The sequence below is a fragment of the Eschrichtius robustus genome, chromosome 11 (genome assembly GCF_028021215.1).
Source record: "Eschrichtius robustus isolate mEscRob2 chromosome 11, mEscRob2.pri, whole genome shotgun sequence".
Lineage (NCBI taxonomy): Eukaryota > Metazoa > Chordata > Mammalia > Artiodactyla > Eschrichtiidae > Eschrichtius > Eschrichtius robustus.
The window spans coordinates 79,131,916-79,151,288 of record NC_090834.1 but is presented as its reverse complement, the minus strand read 5'-3'; the positions used below and the strand labels follow the sequence as shown (position 1 = coordinate 79,151,288).

At 34.1% G+C, this 19,373-nt stretch overlaps 1 protein-coding gene across 1 annotated transcript in view; it reads right to left on the bottom strand.

The window, feature by feature from the left end:
- Nucleotides 1–1,903: 1,903 nt before the first annotated feature.
- Nucleotides 1,904–19,373, bottom strand: part of SLC17A6 (solute carrier family 17 member 6) — a 35,474-nt gene continuing 18,004 nt past the window's right edge. Inside the window, exons 4-12 of the mRNA XM_068555348.1 lie at nt 16,144–16,258; nt 14,955–15,042; nt 14,339–14,425; nt 11,217–11,359; nt 7,343–7,492; nt 4,080–4,212; nt 3,549–3,659; nt 2,957–3,084; nt 1,904–2,239 (exon numbers count right to left, since the gene is read on the bottom strand). Coding sequence (XP_068411449.1) covers nt 1,904–2,239; nt 2,957–3,084; nt 3,549–3,659; nt 4,080–4,212; nt 7,343–7,492; nt 11,217–11,359; nt 14,339–14,425; nt 14,955–15,042; nt 16,144–16,258 — 1,291 coding nt within the window. The remainder of the gene's footprint in view (nt 2,240–2,956; nt 3,085–3,548; nt 3,660–4,079; nt 4,213–7,342; nt 7,493–11,216; nt 11,360–14,338; nt 14,426–14,954; nt 15,043–16,143; nt 16,259–19,373) is intronic.

The following is a 19,373-nucleotide window of genomic DNA, read 5'->3' as shown; positions in this document are numbered from 1 at the left end:
AAGGCTGATATTCTTGAGCCTGCATTTGTTTTTGTTGGGACGTACACAAGCTAAACTATACAAAGCCAAGCTACAACAACATAAAATAAACCCAAATTAATGTACTGTTTTTTTGCAAAAGGATAAATAGAGCATTTTATTAACTTTTTTTTTTTTGCAGCAACAAAATGATAGTCCACATCTTTTCATTCAACACAGCAGAAGCGATGATCACGTTACATCACTTTGAGACACAAAGCAAAAGATATTTTTATTATCTTAAGATCAAGAATGGTTTGCATTTTTAAAACAAACTTTATGTTTTATATTTGCATTAACAGGGCCTCCAGTTACTAGCACAATACAATGAACAGATCAAATATCCAGAATAGACAATTAAACACACCAATAGTATTTTAAGTTGAATTGGGAAATGCATCATTGTCATTTTAGAACATTATAAAGAGGTCTGATGTTAACTTTTTAAAGGAAAAAAAATCATTCCAACCACCCAAACAGCTACCACAAGCAAAATGAAGATAATATACAGACAGGAAATTTTATTCATTGCACTTATTGCTCGGTACACAAATGTTGCAATTCCTATTGAGTTATATTAAGAAATGACAAGCAAAATGCCTCTGCCCCATCTAAAATTCTATGACTCTATGAAAGTAGAAATTGCAGTCCCCTAACCCAACATTAGGTGTATGCTATTTTTGGTTTTTTGTGAAGATTGTTTATTATGTATGGATATGTATAAGATGTACAGATATATATATAGATATAATTTTAATATAATTTATTGTCCTATATATTTAAGACAAATATTTTAATGGGAATTTAAGTAATAAAATTGTCTACTTACAATATCTCTATTAAGTTTATCTTTTCATATTATATATAGCTCTGTGGCACAAGTTTTATATATATTTAATTACTAAGGAAGAAGGATATCTATATCGTTTCTATTTCTTTTGTTGTTAATATTGCATTTTAAGGGCTATATCTCCATAGTAAATTTCTTATTAGATTCTTTATGGTGTATGTATCTTTTTTTTCTAATGCAAGTTACAACCAGTACAAAGTTGTAATAAAAAATACATTGGAGTTTATTTATTTTTAATATTTTTTGCAAAAAAGTTAAGTGATATGCTACATGAAAAGTCAGATTTTCTTAAGTGTGAAGTGTTTTATACTGTTAGGTAAATGAATGGAAGAATATGAAGCATACCCCTCACTTTACAAGTTCCTTTTCACAGATATAAATGTTTGTGCCAAAGCATTTCATATAAAACACTGCAAGATATTCCTCTTGAGAATCAACAAAATATTCTACATTATGTAATAACAATAATTATTTAGTACACCTTGCTAGTTGCTAGCCCACAACATTCTTCTCTGCATGACAGATATCTCAACTCCATGATTTAACTGAACAAATGTTGCCGACATCTAATGCAGCCAACATGACAACTTCACTTTTTTTAAACAGGATTTCTGCACAATATCTTGCCATACAGTGTAACAAATACATAAGTGCATTTTGTATGATCAAGTAGCTTTGGCTTCCTAACCTCTGTAGGATGGGATGTGCCAACTGTTTTAGTTGTGCTTTATTCAATGGTGATGTGTTTTAGCTCATATGAATCCAATGAGTAACTACTTGCTTCTACAGTTTTGACCAGTCAACCTTTAAATCACAAATGCAAGAATGGATGACTTGAATGGAAATGATGGAATTTCACAACTTCTATAGATTGCACTTGATGGTAACTTCATGAGTTTGTTTTGATTTCATTTTTACAGCAAGACTTGCCTGGTTGGTATGTTTACATGTTTACACCACATTTTTAAAAAATTTTTGTGCAATCACAATTAATTTAATCACAAACACTAAAAATAAATCCAGCAATTAGCTTTGTTATGAATAATCACCTCGGTCCTTATAAGTGTGTGAGTCTTGTACGTCTTCTTGTACAAATTCCTCTTTCTTTTCCCAACCATTAGGCCAACCTCCATTGGCTTGTGTTGTGGCACCGTAAGACTTTGTGGTACCATAATTTATATAATTTTGAGTAATGTCCCCTGTTTCTTCATCGAGCTCATCTTCGTGGATAAATCCACATTTTTCTTCACTTGTTTCCTCAGGGTCTGCCCAGGGTTGCTTCTCTCCTGAGGCGAATATTGCATAAAATATAACTCCACCATAGTGGACTAGGGCAGCGATCAGGAAGACATACTGCCACTCTTCACGTGACTGCAGTGACAAAAAGTGGCACTGTGAGAACAAACTCCCCATGTTTGAAAAGCCTAACATCTCTCAATGTTCCACCATCAAGCTTTTCATAAAATGCTATCTTCAGGGGAAACACCTGTTCTGATCACATAAAGCAAATAATGGGATAGAAATGTTCTAGAATACTAAGACTTTCATTCAAAAAATTAAAAAAAAATTTTAAAGTTCTGAAATAGAACTCCAAATATATCTAAGGTCTGCTAATTTTTAAAATATTCATAACCTATCTTTTAATTTCCATTGAGTTACTTATTTTTTCTCCCACTTCTTTTATTTCCTTTCGGTAAACCATAATTTAGAAGCTCTACCTATAAAGACAAACAGCTGATAACAATACTCTTCCATCAATTACTGCAGAGAAGTCTGAATTGATGTTTACAAATAAAGCTCAGAAGACTTCCACTTGTTTATACTAATGAGCTAGGTTGTTGTTGTTTTGCCTCACCAGGGATATCAGAAATATTAAAAGGTGTTTAAAAGCATAACACTTATTGGTTGAGGAAGAGGGTTCCCTCAGAGCTCTTAGAGAGAAATTCTCTTCTGAACCTCAGTTATCTCCCCTACTCAGAGGTGTGGTGACTGGATCACAAAGAGTATGCCAAAGAGAATATATTAATGCTTTTCCCCAACCATGAGAGAGATATTCTACAAATGAACATCTCTTTTGCTCTATCTTACCTTATTCTTTGTCATTGCACCAACAATAATAGGGCAAACCATTCCTGACAATGTGCCAACACCATTTGAAATGCCCATTAAGATACTGGCATATCTTGGAGCAATATCCAAGTGGTTAACATTGAAACCTGAAATACACACATAAGATGTGACTCAGAGAACCCCAAACCTCTAAGAAGTGCGTGACTATAGAATTTCCTCTACCACATTCACCACCCTCCTTAAAAGATACCAGGTTCATATCATGTGCTTAATAACTACTTTTTGATAATTTAGCTCAGGGATATAATGAGAATGAAAGGAGGTATGATTTGTTATCCAACACTTAATATGTGATATTCACTCCACAGAGAAGAGGAGACATTCACTTAAAAAAAAGAGTAAGGGTAAGCAGGGGAAAAGTGAGTAGTGAGTCATAACATATCCAAATAATAATTTCTGTATGTTTTATTTCTTTTACTTTCTAGTGGAAATATGTTGAGTAAACCTTCTCAACATTCAAAATGTTAAAGGGGAAAGTAGAATATATAGACTTTTTATCACTAACAAAAATCAGTGTCACAAGTACATATTTTTTTAAAAAGTATCTTACCAGAGATAGCAAATCCACTGAATCCCACTGCAAGTACCAAGAACGAGATCGCTACCCCTCTAGTATGAGAATAACCAACAACCAGAAGCAGCGTTGCTTCCATGCCAAAACCTTCAGAAACAGACACATGAAAATATTTCAGAAATTTATGTAAATTCTTCTGATGAGTCAAAACTGTTAAAAATGATCACACATCAATATTTGACCTAGCAAACCACTTCAGGGAGTCTATCTTAAAAAATAATAATAACAGTAATAATTTATGCCCAGAGGTTACTGAAGCCTTCTTTGTGTTTTAATAAAAACATCAAAAACAACCTTAAGTTTCAATGGTGGGAAAGGTAAAGTTAGTCATGCAATTATTTAAAACTAGGAGTTATGAAAATTTGAAGATGGGAGAATGATTATGAATGAACAGTGAGGGCGCAAATTTAACAGCATATTTTATATACATGGAAAAAGTTGACTCACTCATGTCAATTTGAACTTCGTGAAATAAAAACATGTTCTTAACATCACTTATGTACTTACCACCACAATTCATGATCTTTCTTACTGTAGTAGTTGAAAGAATTTGCTTGCTTCTTAGAAAATCTGCAATCTGCCCTCCAATAGGCACAATAATTGTCATTACTAAGTGTGGCACAGCAGATAGCATGCCAACCTGATGAAAAACAGAAAGGGGAGAAATATACGTGACCATAAGTAATATGGGCGATTTAATAGTCTCATAAGCTCTTTATGGACAAGGAAGTAAAAAAGTACTGTCTCTAAATGACCACTTACTTACTTATTCCCAGAATAAGCAATAACTTCCACAGAAAAAATGAGAAAAGTTAAGCAAATTTACTTTGATCCCTTTTTATCTTCTAGAAGATAATACCTTTTTTTCTGAGTCAGTAAATTTTGAGTTTATGAGTAAACTATCCTGAATTTTATCACAGAGTGATTCACATTTATGTATCCATTTTATAGTCTTAAATATGTTTGCAAATAATCATCATTAGCAAGAGGGGGGAGAGAAAGAGAGACAGAGACAGAGTCAGAGAGAAGAGAAATACATTTGACAAACCTTGAAGGGACTATTTTAAAATTCATTTTAATTTATAATAAGGCTAAAACCCTAATTCCATTTAAAATGTATATCTCTTATGAGTTTTATATTTAGTTTCTATAGAGTAAGAGCCCAGAAAATGCAGATCAATTCTCAATTTTAGTCATTTCCTTGTCAAATACCAATATTTGGTCACATTGTCATAGAGCGGTATATAGTTTCTGTACTAATTTCATACTAAATGGCCCAATCTAAAACCTAACCTGCCAGCATCAATTCAACACACAGGTTTTGATCAATAATTATGTGTAAGACATGGTCCTCTGGACATCATGGGGGCAGAAATTATGAATAAAATACATGTTAATTGTATATTACCACATATATGTAAATTTTGTATATATAAAGATACAAGGAAGATTTTTACTAAGTATACTTTCAAGTGCAATTCCTGGAAAATGGTAAATATTACATAAATGTCTATTATTTGTATAAACATGCCTTCCAAACTAGATTACTGAAGGTTTGAGAAAAGATTCTATTTTATAATGCTGTATACTGTGGTGTCACGACCATGGACTTGGTATGGTTAATGATTAATTGAGGTAGTAAATGACTCTAAAATACCTTAAATATCCAAGCACTTTAATTCTCTCTTTCACTCCAGACGGAAAATTTTTAATATTATTATTCTCAGTGCATTGACGAAGAATCTGTGACTTAGGAGGGTTATGCCATTCTCAAGGGGTTGAGAAGTTTTATATATGAGTATAGGCTGAGACTCTGTGTGTGTGTGTGTGTGTGTGTGTATGAAAAAGCCATTGCACGTGTGGTTTTGTCTATAGGATACTCAATTTAACTAAGGTTGGTTAGAACCATTCTCCATGTAAATATTTTAGTTCACTTAAATTTTGTTGCACTTCTGACAGGTGGTCTTAATACCGTTATTTACAGGTAAGAAAACTGAGGATGACAATCATTCAGGAGCAGGCCCAAGATTATGTTATGTATCAACAGTCTCTTGCAGAGCTTGGATTTGGGACCATGTCAGCCTGGCTCCAAAGCCCATGCTTTATTTCCTCAATCACCTCCTTTTCACATTTTTCAGGTAAGTCAGTAATTTTTTTTTTAACCAATATAATTAAAATCTTCAGGCCAATCTGTGTGTGTAGAATTTATCCAAAATTTTAGTTAAAAATATAGTAAGTGAATCAGAGCAACATAACTGATTATATTTAGTTTTTGCAAGAGATCGCTGCTTTTACTCAGGCATTTTCAATTAATTGGAGTTACAGGGCCAGAATGACCACACAGTTTCATTAACATCAGTTGGCTCCTTCACTCTCCCCCACGAGACCTGACTTTATTAATAGCCTCAGTGTCATATTTGTCCTAGATTGTGAAAATGGACTCACACCTCCAGCAGCCTTTGTTGAGAAGTATAACACCTCTCAGAGCTCCCAAAGGCTACCCTGCAATGTTTGATCAGCTCCAGAGAGAGGAGCCCTGTCTAAAGCAGTCATTCTTCTCAAGAATGGAGGAAACAGTTTCCTTAGAAACAGGGATTACAAAAGAGCTCTTAGAATAGAGACTCCTAAATTCAGGTTTTCTTCAGTTCCAGGCCTTAGATAGTCTTTCAAGTAGAGACATAATATGAATAGCGAGCCCAGCTGGACTTACGTAATGACGTGAAGAGAAATAGCAAGTCCATGGCCAGTATAGACAAATGGATTCAGCAAAGGGCTTGGCACAGACATGGCATTGAACAAATACTTGTGAAATGAATTACGGTTTACCTGAATTTGAATGGCATAGTAAAGGGAATTGAAACGCAAAAATCAAAGGATATGGGCTTACACTTGATTCTGTCACTTATTGTTAGCTTGGCCTTAGGCAATTTAAATACCTTCCCTAGTCTCTGTTTCTCCGTCATTTCCATAGAAATGATGAACGCCATCCAGCTGGTAGACCAAACAAGGTTGTTCATGAGTATGAAAGGACCTTGTAAATTTCATATAAAGTAGTATTTTTATGTTCATTTTATCCTTCTAAAAATCTCAAAATGATTATATTTTCATAGCGACAAATAAATGTCTGTAGCATTGAGAATGCTGTGCTGTAATTGGAAATGTATTATTTTTGTCTACACCAGCAAGCTGTGAACTCTTGAGGAAAGGAACCACATTTTTATTTCTGAATCTAACACATAAATCTTCACATATCATGTTCCACAAATGCTTGCTAAATGATTAAACTGGATAAATAACATACAAGAATGTTTTCAGATATTTTTGCCATCCTCAAATCTTTTAGCCAGACAGATTCCTGAGAGCATTGAAGAAGAGTTAGATTGATAATTATGTAAATACAATTCTATTTTAATAAAATAATTTTTGTTCACTGCTGTATTGTCTTTGACCTGAAACTTAAAGGGAATTATGCTTATTTACAGGGAAAATGCTATATTGCTGCCCACCCCAACCAGGATGTAAGCTCTATGAGGGCGGAGACTAGGTCTGTTTTGTCTGTTTTCCCAGCAACAAAGAGCCATTTCTATCAGGCACTTGATTATAGTAGGCACTCAAACACCTTACTTAGTCTTTGTTTATTAGAAGTTATTTGTTGAATAAATAAATGAATAACTCATGAAATTTAGAAGATAAAATCTTGGCAAAGGAACTTAATAGTCACTTAAGTACAAAAATAATGCTCTAGTTAAAGAAGGATAATTTTTACATACCTTGCTGATTTCAAATCCAAAGACTTCCTCAAAATATGCTGGCTGACTAATAAGCAATAAATAAAAAGTCCAGCTTCTGCAGAAGTTTGCAACAATTATTGCATAGACTGGCATAGATGTAAAAAATTTCCTCCATGGAGTCCTGAATTTCTGAAATCCCAAAAAGAGAGCCATTCTGACCATTATAAATATTTTCTAACTTAAATGGGAATAATAGATACTTCGCATTTTTAGGATATGTATGTTGGGGCATGAGTAGGAGGTAGGCAGGAGGTAGTGAATCATTAATTGCAACAGTCCAGTCAACCTTAGCTGCATGAATAATTGTTGAAAGAAAAAAAAAAAAGGATATCAGTCTCTCCTTCTGATTAAATTGATTTAGTTTTAGAAATATACAAGATTCTATATTTACAGAAAAGTCATTCCAAAAGCATAGATCCTAGTTTCCAAGATCTTTGTTTTGTTTTGGCAGTGATAGATCAGGTCTTAGCTAAAACTCACTGCCAAATCAGTGACCTTGTTGGTATCTGACATATTTTATTTAAAATGTTGAAAATTCAATGTATCAATAGTTAGGAGGAGAAAAATAAGAAGAATTAAGAGTGCAATATTCTAGACCCTATCAAAAGTCAATGATAACACTACCTAACTACAAATTATCTTGTTAGCCAGTGCATATCAGTATAAACTCTGTGACACTGGAGTGTAAGATTCGGTAAAATTCACATGGTATACATCTGGGTTAAAGCATTTGGCCACCCAGCACACCATGGGTACATCACAACTAGTTATTTATGATATTCAAGACATTCAAAATTAACTTAAATATGATTGGCTTTGCTTATGACAGTCAAAAACTTACACCTAGTATACTTAAAGATCCTGTGTATGCCCAAATATAAAACAAGTATCTTCCCCCAAGACTAATATTTTTAGACCGTAAAATATCTCTCACAATTCCAAACACTTTCTCAGTTCTTTATTTTGAACACTGAAATACTGTTTGATGAAGAAATAGCCTACTATAACTGTGTTTAATGCTAGCTTTGGATTATTAACCTGACCAAATTAGTAAAAGAGGTGACATACGTATTTTACACAGATTTAGTAATTATTCCTGGATGTAGAACCTCATAACTGCTAGTATTAATTGTGAATCTAATGAAACTTCTTACAGATCACTTTAAAGCAATATAGTAGGAAGATATATTGTGGTGATCACAAGGAACAAATCAAAACACAAAGACCTGTCCTAATAATAAACAGTGAGTATTGTGGCTTTAGATAAAAGTTCTAGTGACACCATCATAGATGGATTCAAAAAGTGCAGGTTTAAAAGAATTTCTTCTGATGTGTTCTGGAAAAGTGGTGCCAGATGAATCTACTTATTTCAAAGATGGCCAAATGCAGGAATGTCTATTATAGCATTATAGTTGAATAAGTAATAACTTCAGAACATTATAAGAAGAAAATATTTTTTTCCTGCTGAGAAGGTGTTGTTTTTAATTCATACCAGGATCATCTCTATTAAGTAATTTTTCTTCAGGCTGCAAAACATTTCAACAAATATAAGAGAAAAGTGTCTAATCATATATCTTAAAAAATTGTTGGTGGCTGTAGGAGGGCTTATGGTATCCTGATAACATTCTATTTACTGAACTGGCTGTTTGCTTCACAGGTGTGTTTAGTTTATAAAAAATCAGCAAGCTATTTGCTTATGATTTGTGCACTTTTCTGTATGTATTTATATTTAATTATCTTGTAAAGAAAAAAATAGAGATTTAAAAGACATTAGAGTCAACTGCAATATGTGATCCTTAATTGGATCCAGACTCAAAACAAATGGCTACAAAAGACATGAATATTGACTAGGTATTAGGACTTGAATAGGGTATCAGAAACTTGAATATGATCTAGGTATTAGATAATGTTAGAGAATTATTTTCAGTTGTGTTAGGTATGATGATAGTACTTAGACTGTGAAGGAGAATATTCTTATTTTTCTAGAGATGCATGTATTTTTGGGTAAAGTGTTATGATACCTCATTTACTTTAAAATCGTTCAGCAAAAAGAAAAGTGAAATAAATAAGGCAAGATGTTAAAAACTTGTTTCTATACAGTGGATATATGGATGTTCCTGTTACTTATTCTTTCGATTATTATTGAAATTGATCACAAAAAAAGTTCAAAATAACTAAAGTACAAGTCCCATTCCCACTTGATCTCATTTTTAGATTTACTTCAGGAAAGTAAAAAACATCAGTAAGAAGTAATATATTGTGTCTAGAAACACAGTAAGGTCTAGAAAATGGGGAGTGTGAGCTTATCTATACTGTTTTATTGATCTACCAATTATTCTTTTTTGGGTCATTTCCAGAAATTGGTTTTCAATTAGACTAAATTTCTTATTGTTTTAAAAAATTTATGCCTGACCTGGACACACAACCTCTCGAGAACTGGTAAATAAAAGAAGTATATTTGATCACTGAAGATATGGGCCAATCAGACTATTTTTGACTAGAAATTGAAGCGAAGTACTGAACTCACCATAGATTAGTCTATGTTTAGATTCCGTTCAGAGCAACTGGAGCTGGTGGGCACCAGAGCTTACTGCCCACATCCACACCACCCCACATATCACTACTTGCTTCTTGAGTAGCTACCATTAGAAAGAAATGACCAGTCTCTTTACAGAAGGAAACAAGATGGTCACGTTTGAATGCCAGTCTATTTAGCTAATGGAACAATTATAATGTAAGATTTTTTTATGTACTGGCTTAACTTCTGAATGATATCCAATATGGCATTTTTCTTATTCATTAAAGGCCAAGATACCCTCAGCAACAATGGGTGACAGACCTTTTTTTTTTACCTAGGATGAGATGTCGAAGACAGGCCTTCCCTAATAAATGAAGTAGAGAATCAGAGCTGAAATAAAATACAGTTGAAATTGGAGAGAAGCCTTTAAAAGAAAGAGGAGAAGCATAATGCATGAGGGGCATTGGTTCCTCAGCCAATGTAACTTCCTCAGCCAGAGTAACTTCCAACTCTTAGCATAAAGAAATTGAGTTATTGATTAGGTGCTGAATTACTGAACCTGTCTAAATACATTACTTTTGCTTAACAGTTTTCTTTTCTTTTCTTTTTTGTAGCATCAGATGGCTATTCATGAATTACTATTTATGATGTATTAATATGTGTGCTAAAATATTTACTTATTGATATACAACTGCATTTCTCTCTACATCAGCAAATCCTGCCCAAGAAACTAAATCATAATCAGAAAAAGGCTTCACAACATTATCTGTATAATACTTGATCTTCATATAGTAGTCCTAAAAAATTGGTAACATTTTATCAATAAAAGGATTATATTAAGAATACTTTTCAGGTTAGCTACCTATGGTTGGCATGCTAATGCTCACTAATGCTAGTGTTTACTAAATCACATAGAAATACACATGTATAAAACTTAGATTTAGAATATTCAATGAACAAAGCTAGCCCTTTTCATGACTGTGTTAGGTGATTTGACATTTCCTATAATCTAAATTTAACAAATATTGGTTGAATTTGTTTCAATTACGAGCTATGTTGAACTGTTTTTAAAAACTTGCTGAGGTTTACAGTCATAGCTATAATTCAGTTGAAATTTGAAGATGCATAAGAAAAAATAAAGGAAAGAAAAGAAATCATAGACGGAGGAAGTAGCAATCATTTCTAAGTCAGGGAATATGCGTGGAGTAAAGAAAACAATCATGATTGATACCAAATTAGTTTTGTTGAATAGGGACTCGTAAAATAATCTTGTTGGTCGAAGGGAGGTGAGATGGAGAACAAGAATAGGAATATACACCATAATAAAGTTCTTACTTCCATTGCACCTAAAAGATTTGCACTCTCTCCAATGCTTTCTTCTATGTACCTACGTTCTTCATCTGTAATAGTAGGATGCTTTGCAGGACTCTCATAAGACACCAGAAGCCAAAACATGTACCAGATCATTCCAAAGCTTCCTGAAAGCAAAAGTTCAAAAGGAAAAGCCATCATAAATACTTCCATTTAACAGTCATTTACTGGAATAAAACTACAATAATCTTGTGATATTCCATAGAATATGAATTCAAGCTTATGTTTCTCCAAATGAATCTAGCCATCTCTGCTTGTCTTTTGCCACCAGACTTCAAGCATCCTGAAGATTGGTCCTGTAGTTTTATCTCTTTGTCACTATTAAATAATGTGGATACACAGGAAATTCACAATAAACAATTATTGAATGGTGTAGTTTGGAACATGTTCATACATCCAACAAAGATTTACTGAGACGTTACTCTTCCAGGTACTCTGCTGAGTGAGAGAAATTTGATAAACAAGACAAAAGTCCTGTCCTCAAAAAATTTCGCTAGGAGTGAATCCTTTTATTTTTGTCTGTCTTTAATATGTGCCAGTCTGCATTTCCAGGGAAAAGAAATGCTTGTTTCCCTCTCCTGTTAGCACTTCCAGATCTAGTAAACAGACTATTAAATAAAATCTAGAAGAATATTTTAGCCTGAATAACTATTATACATGAAAAATGGGCTTCTGTAATTAATGTGGTAACATTCAGCAGTTTATGTGACTGTATACTACAGCACATACTATTGCCTATTGATCATTGTTTGGGCAGATGAAAGTTATGAATTCCAATATAATAAATGTACTACTTCAAGTTCTTTTTCATCCCTTTATATAGCACTCTCACCATTAAAATATGCCCTTATTGGGCAATATAAATCTGAAGCATTAATAATAGAAAAATTTCACATAATTTATTCTGGTTTCCCAGCAACTGGCCATTTCATTTCCGCCTCATACTGTTCAGTTTTCCCCCTGGGTAACAATATAAATGCCCCGATCTCTATAATACTGTTTTGGGGTTTTTTTGTCTATTCAGTCTCTAAGTGTTCCCGAGTACCATAAGTTCTGATGTGCTGTGCCCTTTTAATTACTGAACATGACAGCAAACCCTATTTGGAATCAGATAGTGTATGAAAATTTGGTATAGTATAGTGGTTATAGAGTATGGTTCTTCCCAGATGAGAATCCTGGCTGTGTCACTCATTAGCCACATCTTCTAATCAGTAACTAAATCCCTGAAAATCTCCGCTATGAAATTAGATAATTCCTTTTTTTATAAAATTGTTGCGAACAGAAGTTAAAGGAGGTAATACATAAAGCAACTAGCACAGAGGATGGCACAAAATAAGCACTCAGTAGATGAGAACTCTTGTAATTTAGTAATAATTATCATTTCCACTAACTGAATATATCTAAAATGCCAGACACTCAGCTAATTGCTATATATGCATTATATTTTTTTAATGTAAGCTGCCATATGGGTCTTATCTCATTAATTTTTAAAATATGAATATTGAACGTGTGGCTCAAAGACCAAATTTTTGTTACACACAGCAAGTAAACGAGTACAATTATATGACATTTTCAGATTAATATTTAAACTTTGTAGCATTCAATGATAAATATTGAGACATAACTTGAAATACTGAGGTTGGTTTTCATGAGTCCTTTGTGGAAATAAATATTCTTACTTTAAAGTCACATCACATCTTCAATTAAGTAATGGACTAAGGCACAAATCAGAGAATTTAATGGATGGCAATACCAACTTGTAATATATACCCTATAAGTAAGTGCCTTAAACCTCTTTGAATTATGGGCTTTTTAAAAAATCAAACAAAAGGTATGGATTAAAATCTGATAAAAAGATTTCCCTAGAACACAAAAATATGTACAAGTACATGTATGGCTTACCATTTAGGGCATTCATGAATCCAAAACCCAACCAAGGCTTTTTTTTTTTTTTAACATCTTTATTGGAGTATAATTGCTTTACAATGTTGTATTAGTTTCTGCTGTATAACAAAGTAAATCAGCTATATGTGTACATATATCCCCATACCCCCTCCCTCTTGAGTCCCTCCCTATCCCACCCCTCTAGGTGGTCACAAAGCACCGAGCTGACGTCCCTGTGCTATGCAGTTGCTTCCCGAAGTGAGAGAGTAGCACTGACACGTATACACTACCAAATGTAAAATAGATAGCTAGTGGGAACCAACCATGGCTTTTGAACCAGGATAAGAGACCCTACTATAAAGTACATTTAATAACGTTCTGCAAATATAAGAACTTGCTTTGATGAGAACATTTCAAAATTAGAATGGATCATAGCAAATTTGGAAGCAGCCAGGTCCTGTTCTGCTCGCCATGACTTCATTAATCTTTCAGATTCTCCTGCCCATGTTCAAAAATGGCATTAATCAGTGACAGCATCAGTTGGAATCCAGATCTTATATTTCTTCTTTCCTTTTTATTAAAAAAGCATCTCTTAGAGAGAGACTACAGGGATACTTTCAAGTAGTAAGCTTCCAGATTCTGGTTAGAAAGTGAACAGAAAGGGAGTTTGGACTTTGGGTTTTGTGTCATTTTTTTCCACTTAATCTTCCTTAATTCTGGGGAAATGTGGACTAAAATGTGCTGCTGCTGCAGCTGACTGCTAATATTTCATCACAAAATTGAATTTTTGCATTAGCACTAATATCACCTTTCAGCTTTCTACCCCTATTGAGTCTTGAGGAAGCAGGATTAGGGAAATGACCAAGAAAGCAGTAGCCAAAAAAGAGAAGTGGGTGCTGCCCAGCTTCTTCCTCTTAATCAGCTTTGAATCAAGAGCTAATTTAATTATTTCATAATCAAGGACAACACATACCATATATTACAAAGTTTCCATCAGCAATGTGGTTGCTTTTAAAAACAATAAATAACAGTGTAGAGAAAATCACAGAGATAAAACATTTTCCTTGATCTTCTCAGAATAAAAGGAAAGGAATCTTAATGAAAAAATAATAATTAGCAAACACAGTATAGTCACTGATCTATCTTACTGTTTTAGTTTATGCACATTTCTTTTAACTCTATTGTATAGAAATGCAACATACCATAGACATAGAATACTGAAGACCAGCCAGTATACTGTACAAGAATGCCAGCTAAAGGCATTGCAATCACAGCTCCAGCATAGGAACCTAAAGTAGAAGAGAAAAATGGGAGGAAGGTAAGTGAAATCAATAAAATTCTTGACTTCTTTTCATGTTCCTTGGTTGGATCACACAAACACACCCTTGCACACTTGGGTGCGTGTGCACTCACACGCACGCACATCCCAACACATACATATGTCTATGTACTTAGCCTTAGGAGTACAAGACTACACAAGTGAATAGTACCTACATACCCAAGTCAGATATATAAAAACAACACTATAATAAAAAAAAACATTTAAAAGGCTATAATAAAAATTATTCATAGATATATTTGAAAACCAGATGAAATGAACAAACTACTATAAAATACAAAATGTAAGAAGGAATAGAGGATTTGAGGAGACCAATAATAATTACAGAAATTGAAATGGTGGGTCAAAAACCTTTCCTCATGTATACATACAGACACACCACAAATGGTTTTACAGGTGAGCTTTACCAACTTCCAACTCTTATCAAAGTTGTTCCTAAGCTTTTACCTGCCATAACTATATCTGCACATAATACTCACCACAAAAGGAGGTGGTTGCCAGTCTACTCCTCTCTAGAGGAGGGGCCCATTTGCTCCATATCCCATGACATGCTGGGTAGGTGACGCCCTATGATGGGAGAAGATATCCATCACCATTTAGGATGCAGGATCATTGGAAAATAAGTACATTCACTTCTCTGATGCAATGCTGTTTCCTTAGAATGGGCGCAAGGTCTTAGTGAAAGCTGCCACTCATGGGTCTTTCTTTGCTCATTCCATGAAATTCCATTTTAAAAACTTTCAGCCCAGACCAGGTAAGACATGGCCTCTTTTTTAGTCACCTGTTCAAATTCTTCCCACCCTTCAAGACTTCCTACTACCTCAAGTTTCTTCTGATTAAGGCCAAAGAAAAGATCCTCTATTACTCAGTTCATCTGCAATTCTGAACAGTTTGAGTAATTTGAGAGACATTTTTGTGAGGCGTTAAACACAGTTATTCCCAAGTATAAGGAATCCCTACAGAGGAAGGTGACGCTTAGATCCTTGAAGGTCATGCTTCCTGAAATTAGTGTCTAGAACTTAAAACCTTTAACATATTCTTTTTCTGTTATCTTGATCCTATCATTTCTTCTGTCTTTATGGAGAGACAGGAAATTGTTTTCAGTGCCTTAACACTTTATCTGGCTTGTCTACTCCCACCATACTTCATGGAAAGAGAAGGGGCAACAGGTATGCCATTCTCAAGTTTTTAAATGATGTTCTTTCAAAGGCTACAGGCTGATGGAGCAAAAGCCAATCATTAGAGCTAGATGCCAAAAGTATATATTCAATGAAATGTTTGAGTGAAAACTCAGATCATGATTTAAAGCCAACAGGGACTTGTTATAAAACTCTCCAAAGGTATTAATTCAAGGTTATCGCCAGCAGAGGATAGACTCAAAATTTTTATCACAGCACATTAACAAAAGTGCCTGTTGTTTTTTTTTTAAGTCAAATAGTCACTAGACATTTCTTTAACACCACTAAATTCTAGAGAAGTGGGGGTAAGCAGTCACAGTTGTAGTTTGTCATCATTTAAAGACATCTGATTTCTAATTTTCCAATTTTTTTTAGCACTCTGTAGACACAACCTAATAAAATATATTTATTTGTAGATCAAAACAAAGATAATCTTCTGATTCTTACTAGCATGCCAACCTTAAAGTGATGTCATCCTGTAGTTGCATACCTCAACAAGTCCCTGCAGTATCCTAACAAAGATGACACACCCATAATGCACTCTGGCTGCTGATGGGATTAGCATGTTCAGGGTAGAGGTAAGAAGTATGGCAGCTCCAAAAACCCTGAAAAATAAAAGGAGTTAATAGATCTATGTTTCTCAGATCAAGTTAATTGCAAGCAATTTTAAGGTAGACTGTTTTTTTCTAAAAGAATAAGAATGTTCTGAACTTGATTGGCTAGCCATTGCAAATAGATACTTGGACTACCTTGAATTGCTACATCATTTGAAGCACAAGAAATAAAAGAAGGACCCAATAAATCCGGTTATACTTAATTTTATTCACTTTCTTCACAGATCTGATTACAAACTGCAAATAGATAATTAATCATTGTATATGTTTTTGGTCTATATATCAGTCTACAATGTAAGGTGCTTAAGGGCAAGAGCTTGTTTTTCAGATACACTTTTGTATCTCTAATGCATAGCACAGTGCCTGATACACAGTAGATACTCACTGAAGAGTTGTTGAAGAAATAATAAATGCCTAAATGGAATTGTACCTCATGTGATACCATGAAGTATGGTAAATATGATTCCATTCATAAAATTTTATGAAACAAATCTCATGATCATCTCCCTCAGGACATGTTTATAATAGAAATCATGATCACTTAAGATATCTATCTCAGGTTTGTATGTCTTTTTGTGTAGATGGGTAGGTGGTGGGATTCTGTCTGAGGCACACCTGCCCTTGCATACATAAAAACAACAGTTCAAAATTGCTAACACTTTTATCCATCTGCAAGTAAAAATTCCATTCAATCATCAACCGAAAAATCTTCCATAATGCTAATACTAAGCAAGAAAAACATCTCCTTAACTGGGTAAATTTAGAAATATTTTCTGGCAAAGAAATTTGGGGACACATTATATCTAATGAGCTAAGCTGTGTGTTCTGTGCAAGTTTTTTCAAGTCAAACTTTGAGCCTTGGATTCAGTCAAGATTGGTTGCCTCATAGAAGCTCTCATTTTTCCAAGGGCACATTTAAATGTAACTGTTAAAGACGTCAGTTTCTGAAAGGGGCCTTGATCATTATTAATCTGCTCCAGAAATTTGAGAAATGGCTTTATGAAGGGCTGAAGTGGATCAGCTCTTTTTCTATGAATCATAGACTGAACCAAATACATTTATTTACTTGATGTAGCCTAATATCCACCTGTCCTCAATGGCTTCTCTTCAGAAGTAACTAGTCACTCAGGAGGTGAATATTCTGTTCCATTCTTCCTCTGTGCTGTTGCTGAATAGGTATCTTTGAGTTTGAGTCAAAGAATAACTTATTTCCTAAACGTTTAGCACAAAATAGAAACTTTCTATTCCTAGAAATGATTATTCCCATTAAAATGCCACACATGCAGTGATATTAAACTTCTGCCAAATATAGATTTATTTTTCAGAAAATAAATGCAAAAATCCCATAACCTGTCTTTATAAAATAAAAATCCAAAATTGTTATTTAAATTGATTTAAAATGTATTTTCATGCTTGATTACTTTCAAGTTGAAGGAATTTTCACCTCTTTTAAGACTGAAATCCACATGTTCTTGTGTGCAAATCCCAGAACACTTTGGAGGTTTCCTTTAGGGCTGAGAGGAACTAGATAGAAGGAAATATATGTGGCAAGTTTCCTGGACCTAGTGGTAAATGGTACCTGATCCCAAAGCCCAATGAGGAAAACATATTTTTCCCCTATTCTGGGAGTTTGAATGTTGAACATGTGCAACAGAGAGGATGAAGGCAGAAAGTGCAAATGACACAGGAGTTTTGGGCATATGGGTAGGCTGTCTTGATACTGAAAAACTAGTGTTGAGAGCATCTTTCTGTAGATCCATCCCACTTTGCTTATTATGCTTGATAATAATGAGACTGGGGCTGCTTAAGACATCAAGGATAAAGAGAACCAGAGCTACATGGTGCTAAAGGATTTTCAAAAGTGTCTATATGAGTTATGCATCCACCCCATTCAGCCCTTTGGAAGAATTCCTTCAAACTGTCATCTATGAACCAGCTGCATTAGAATTCCCTGGAATGCTATTAAAAATGCAGATTTCTCACTCCAGACTTTCCAAACCAGAATGTGCTAGGAGTGAAGCCTGGAAATCTGTTCTAATAAGTAGTCCAGGTGATAATTTTGCATGCTAAGTTTTACAAAAAAATAAAAACAACAACAAAAAACCACTGTACTTTTTAAAATCCAGGTTTATCTAACATGTGTCTTCTTTTCTAATACTGTACTTATTTTGAAAGAATGATGCATGATGTTTATTTTCTATGAATATAGCTTTTAAACATCAGCTTCTTTCTCCCTATTTGAAAGAGTTTAAAATACTGCTATCTCTAGATAAACTAGAGAGAGATGAATTTTATCCATTCTTTAGCTCAAGGTTTCTCAACCTCCACACTATTGATATTTTAGGATGGTTAATTCTTTGTCGTGGGATGTAGTCCTGTGCATTGTATCATATTAACAGCACCCCTGACCTTTATGCACTATATGCCAGTAGCACATGCCTCCAAGTTATGACAACCAAAAATGTCTCCAGCAATTGCAAAATATCCCTTGGGGGACAAACTCACCTGCTAGTAGAGCTGAATCAATTATGAACTATTTGTTACTCAACTCACACTATAGTCAGAGCTAAATTTAATAAGCGCTTATTTAACTTGCTAGACACGATGCTAACACTTCACATGCCATAAAACCCACAACCATCTAACAACCTAATGACATGGGCATTATTAATACACCCATCTTATAGATGAAGAAACTAAACCTGAGATAAGTGAAATCACTTGCCCAAGTTGTTAACCAGCTCTAGGTAGAGGAGCCTTGCTTCAAATCCAGTCTGTCTGATTTCAAAGTCAGTGGGTTTTGCCACTGGGATTTATACCTAATTATGCACATAATATGTAGTTAGTAATGTGTTTCAGTATTCTAACCGTAAATTTAAATAATCATCGTCACAAAGCTACTTGAAATCACACTACTATTCCTGAGATAAAATGTCAATAGATCACTTCAGATGTTTATTTTCCACTCTTACCCTGAATATAGTGTTTGCAATTATATAATCTGTGACATTTCTAAATGTTTCCTACTTTTAACTTTCTTAATCTGTTTAACCATCCATTTTTATTATTAGTGGCCATTGCATCATAAAAATGGATTGACTTTTTT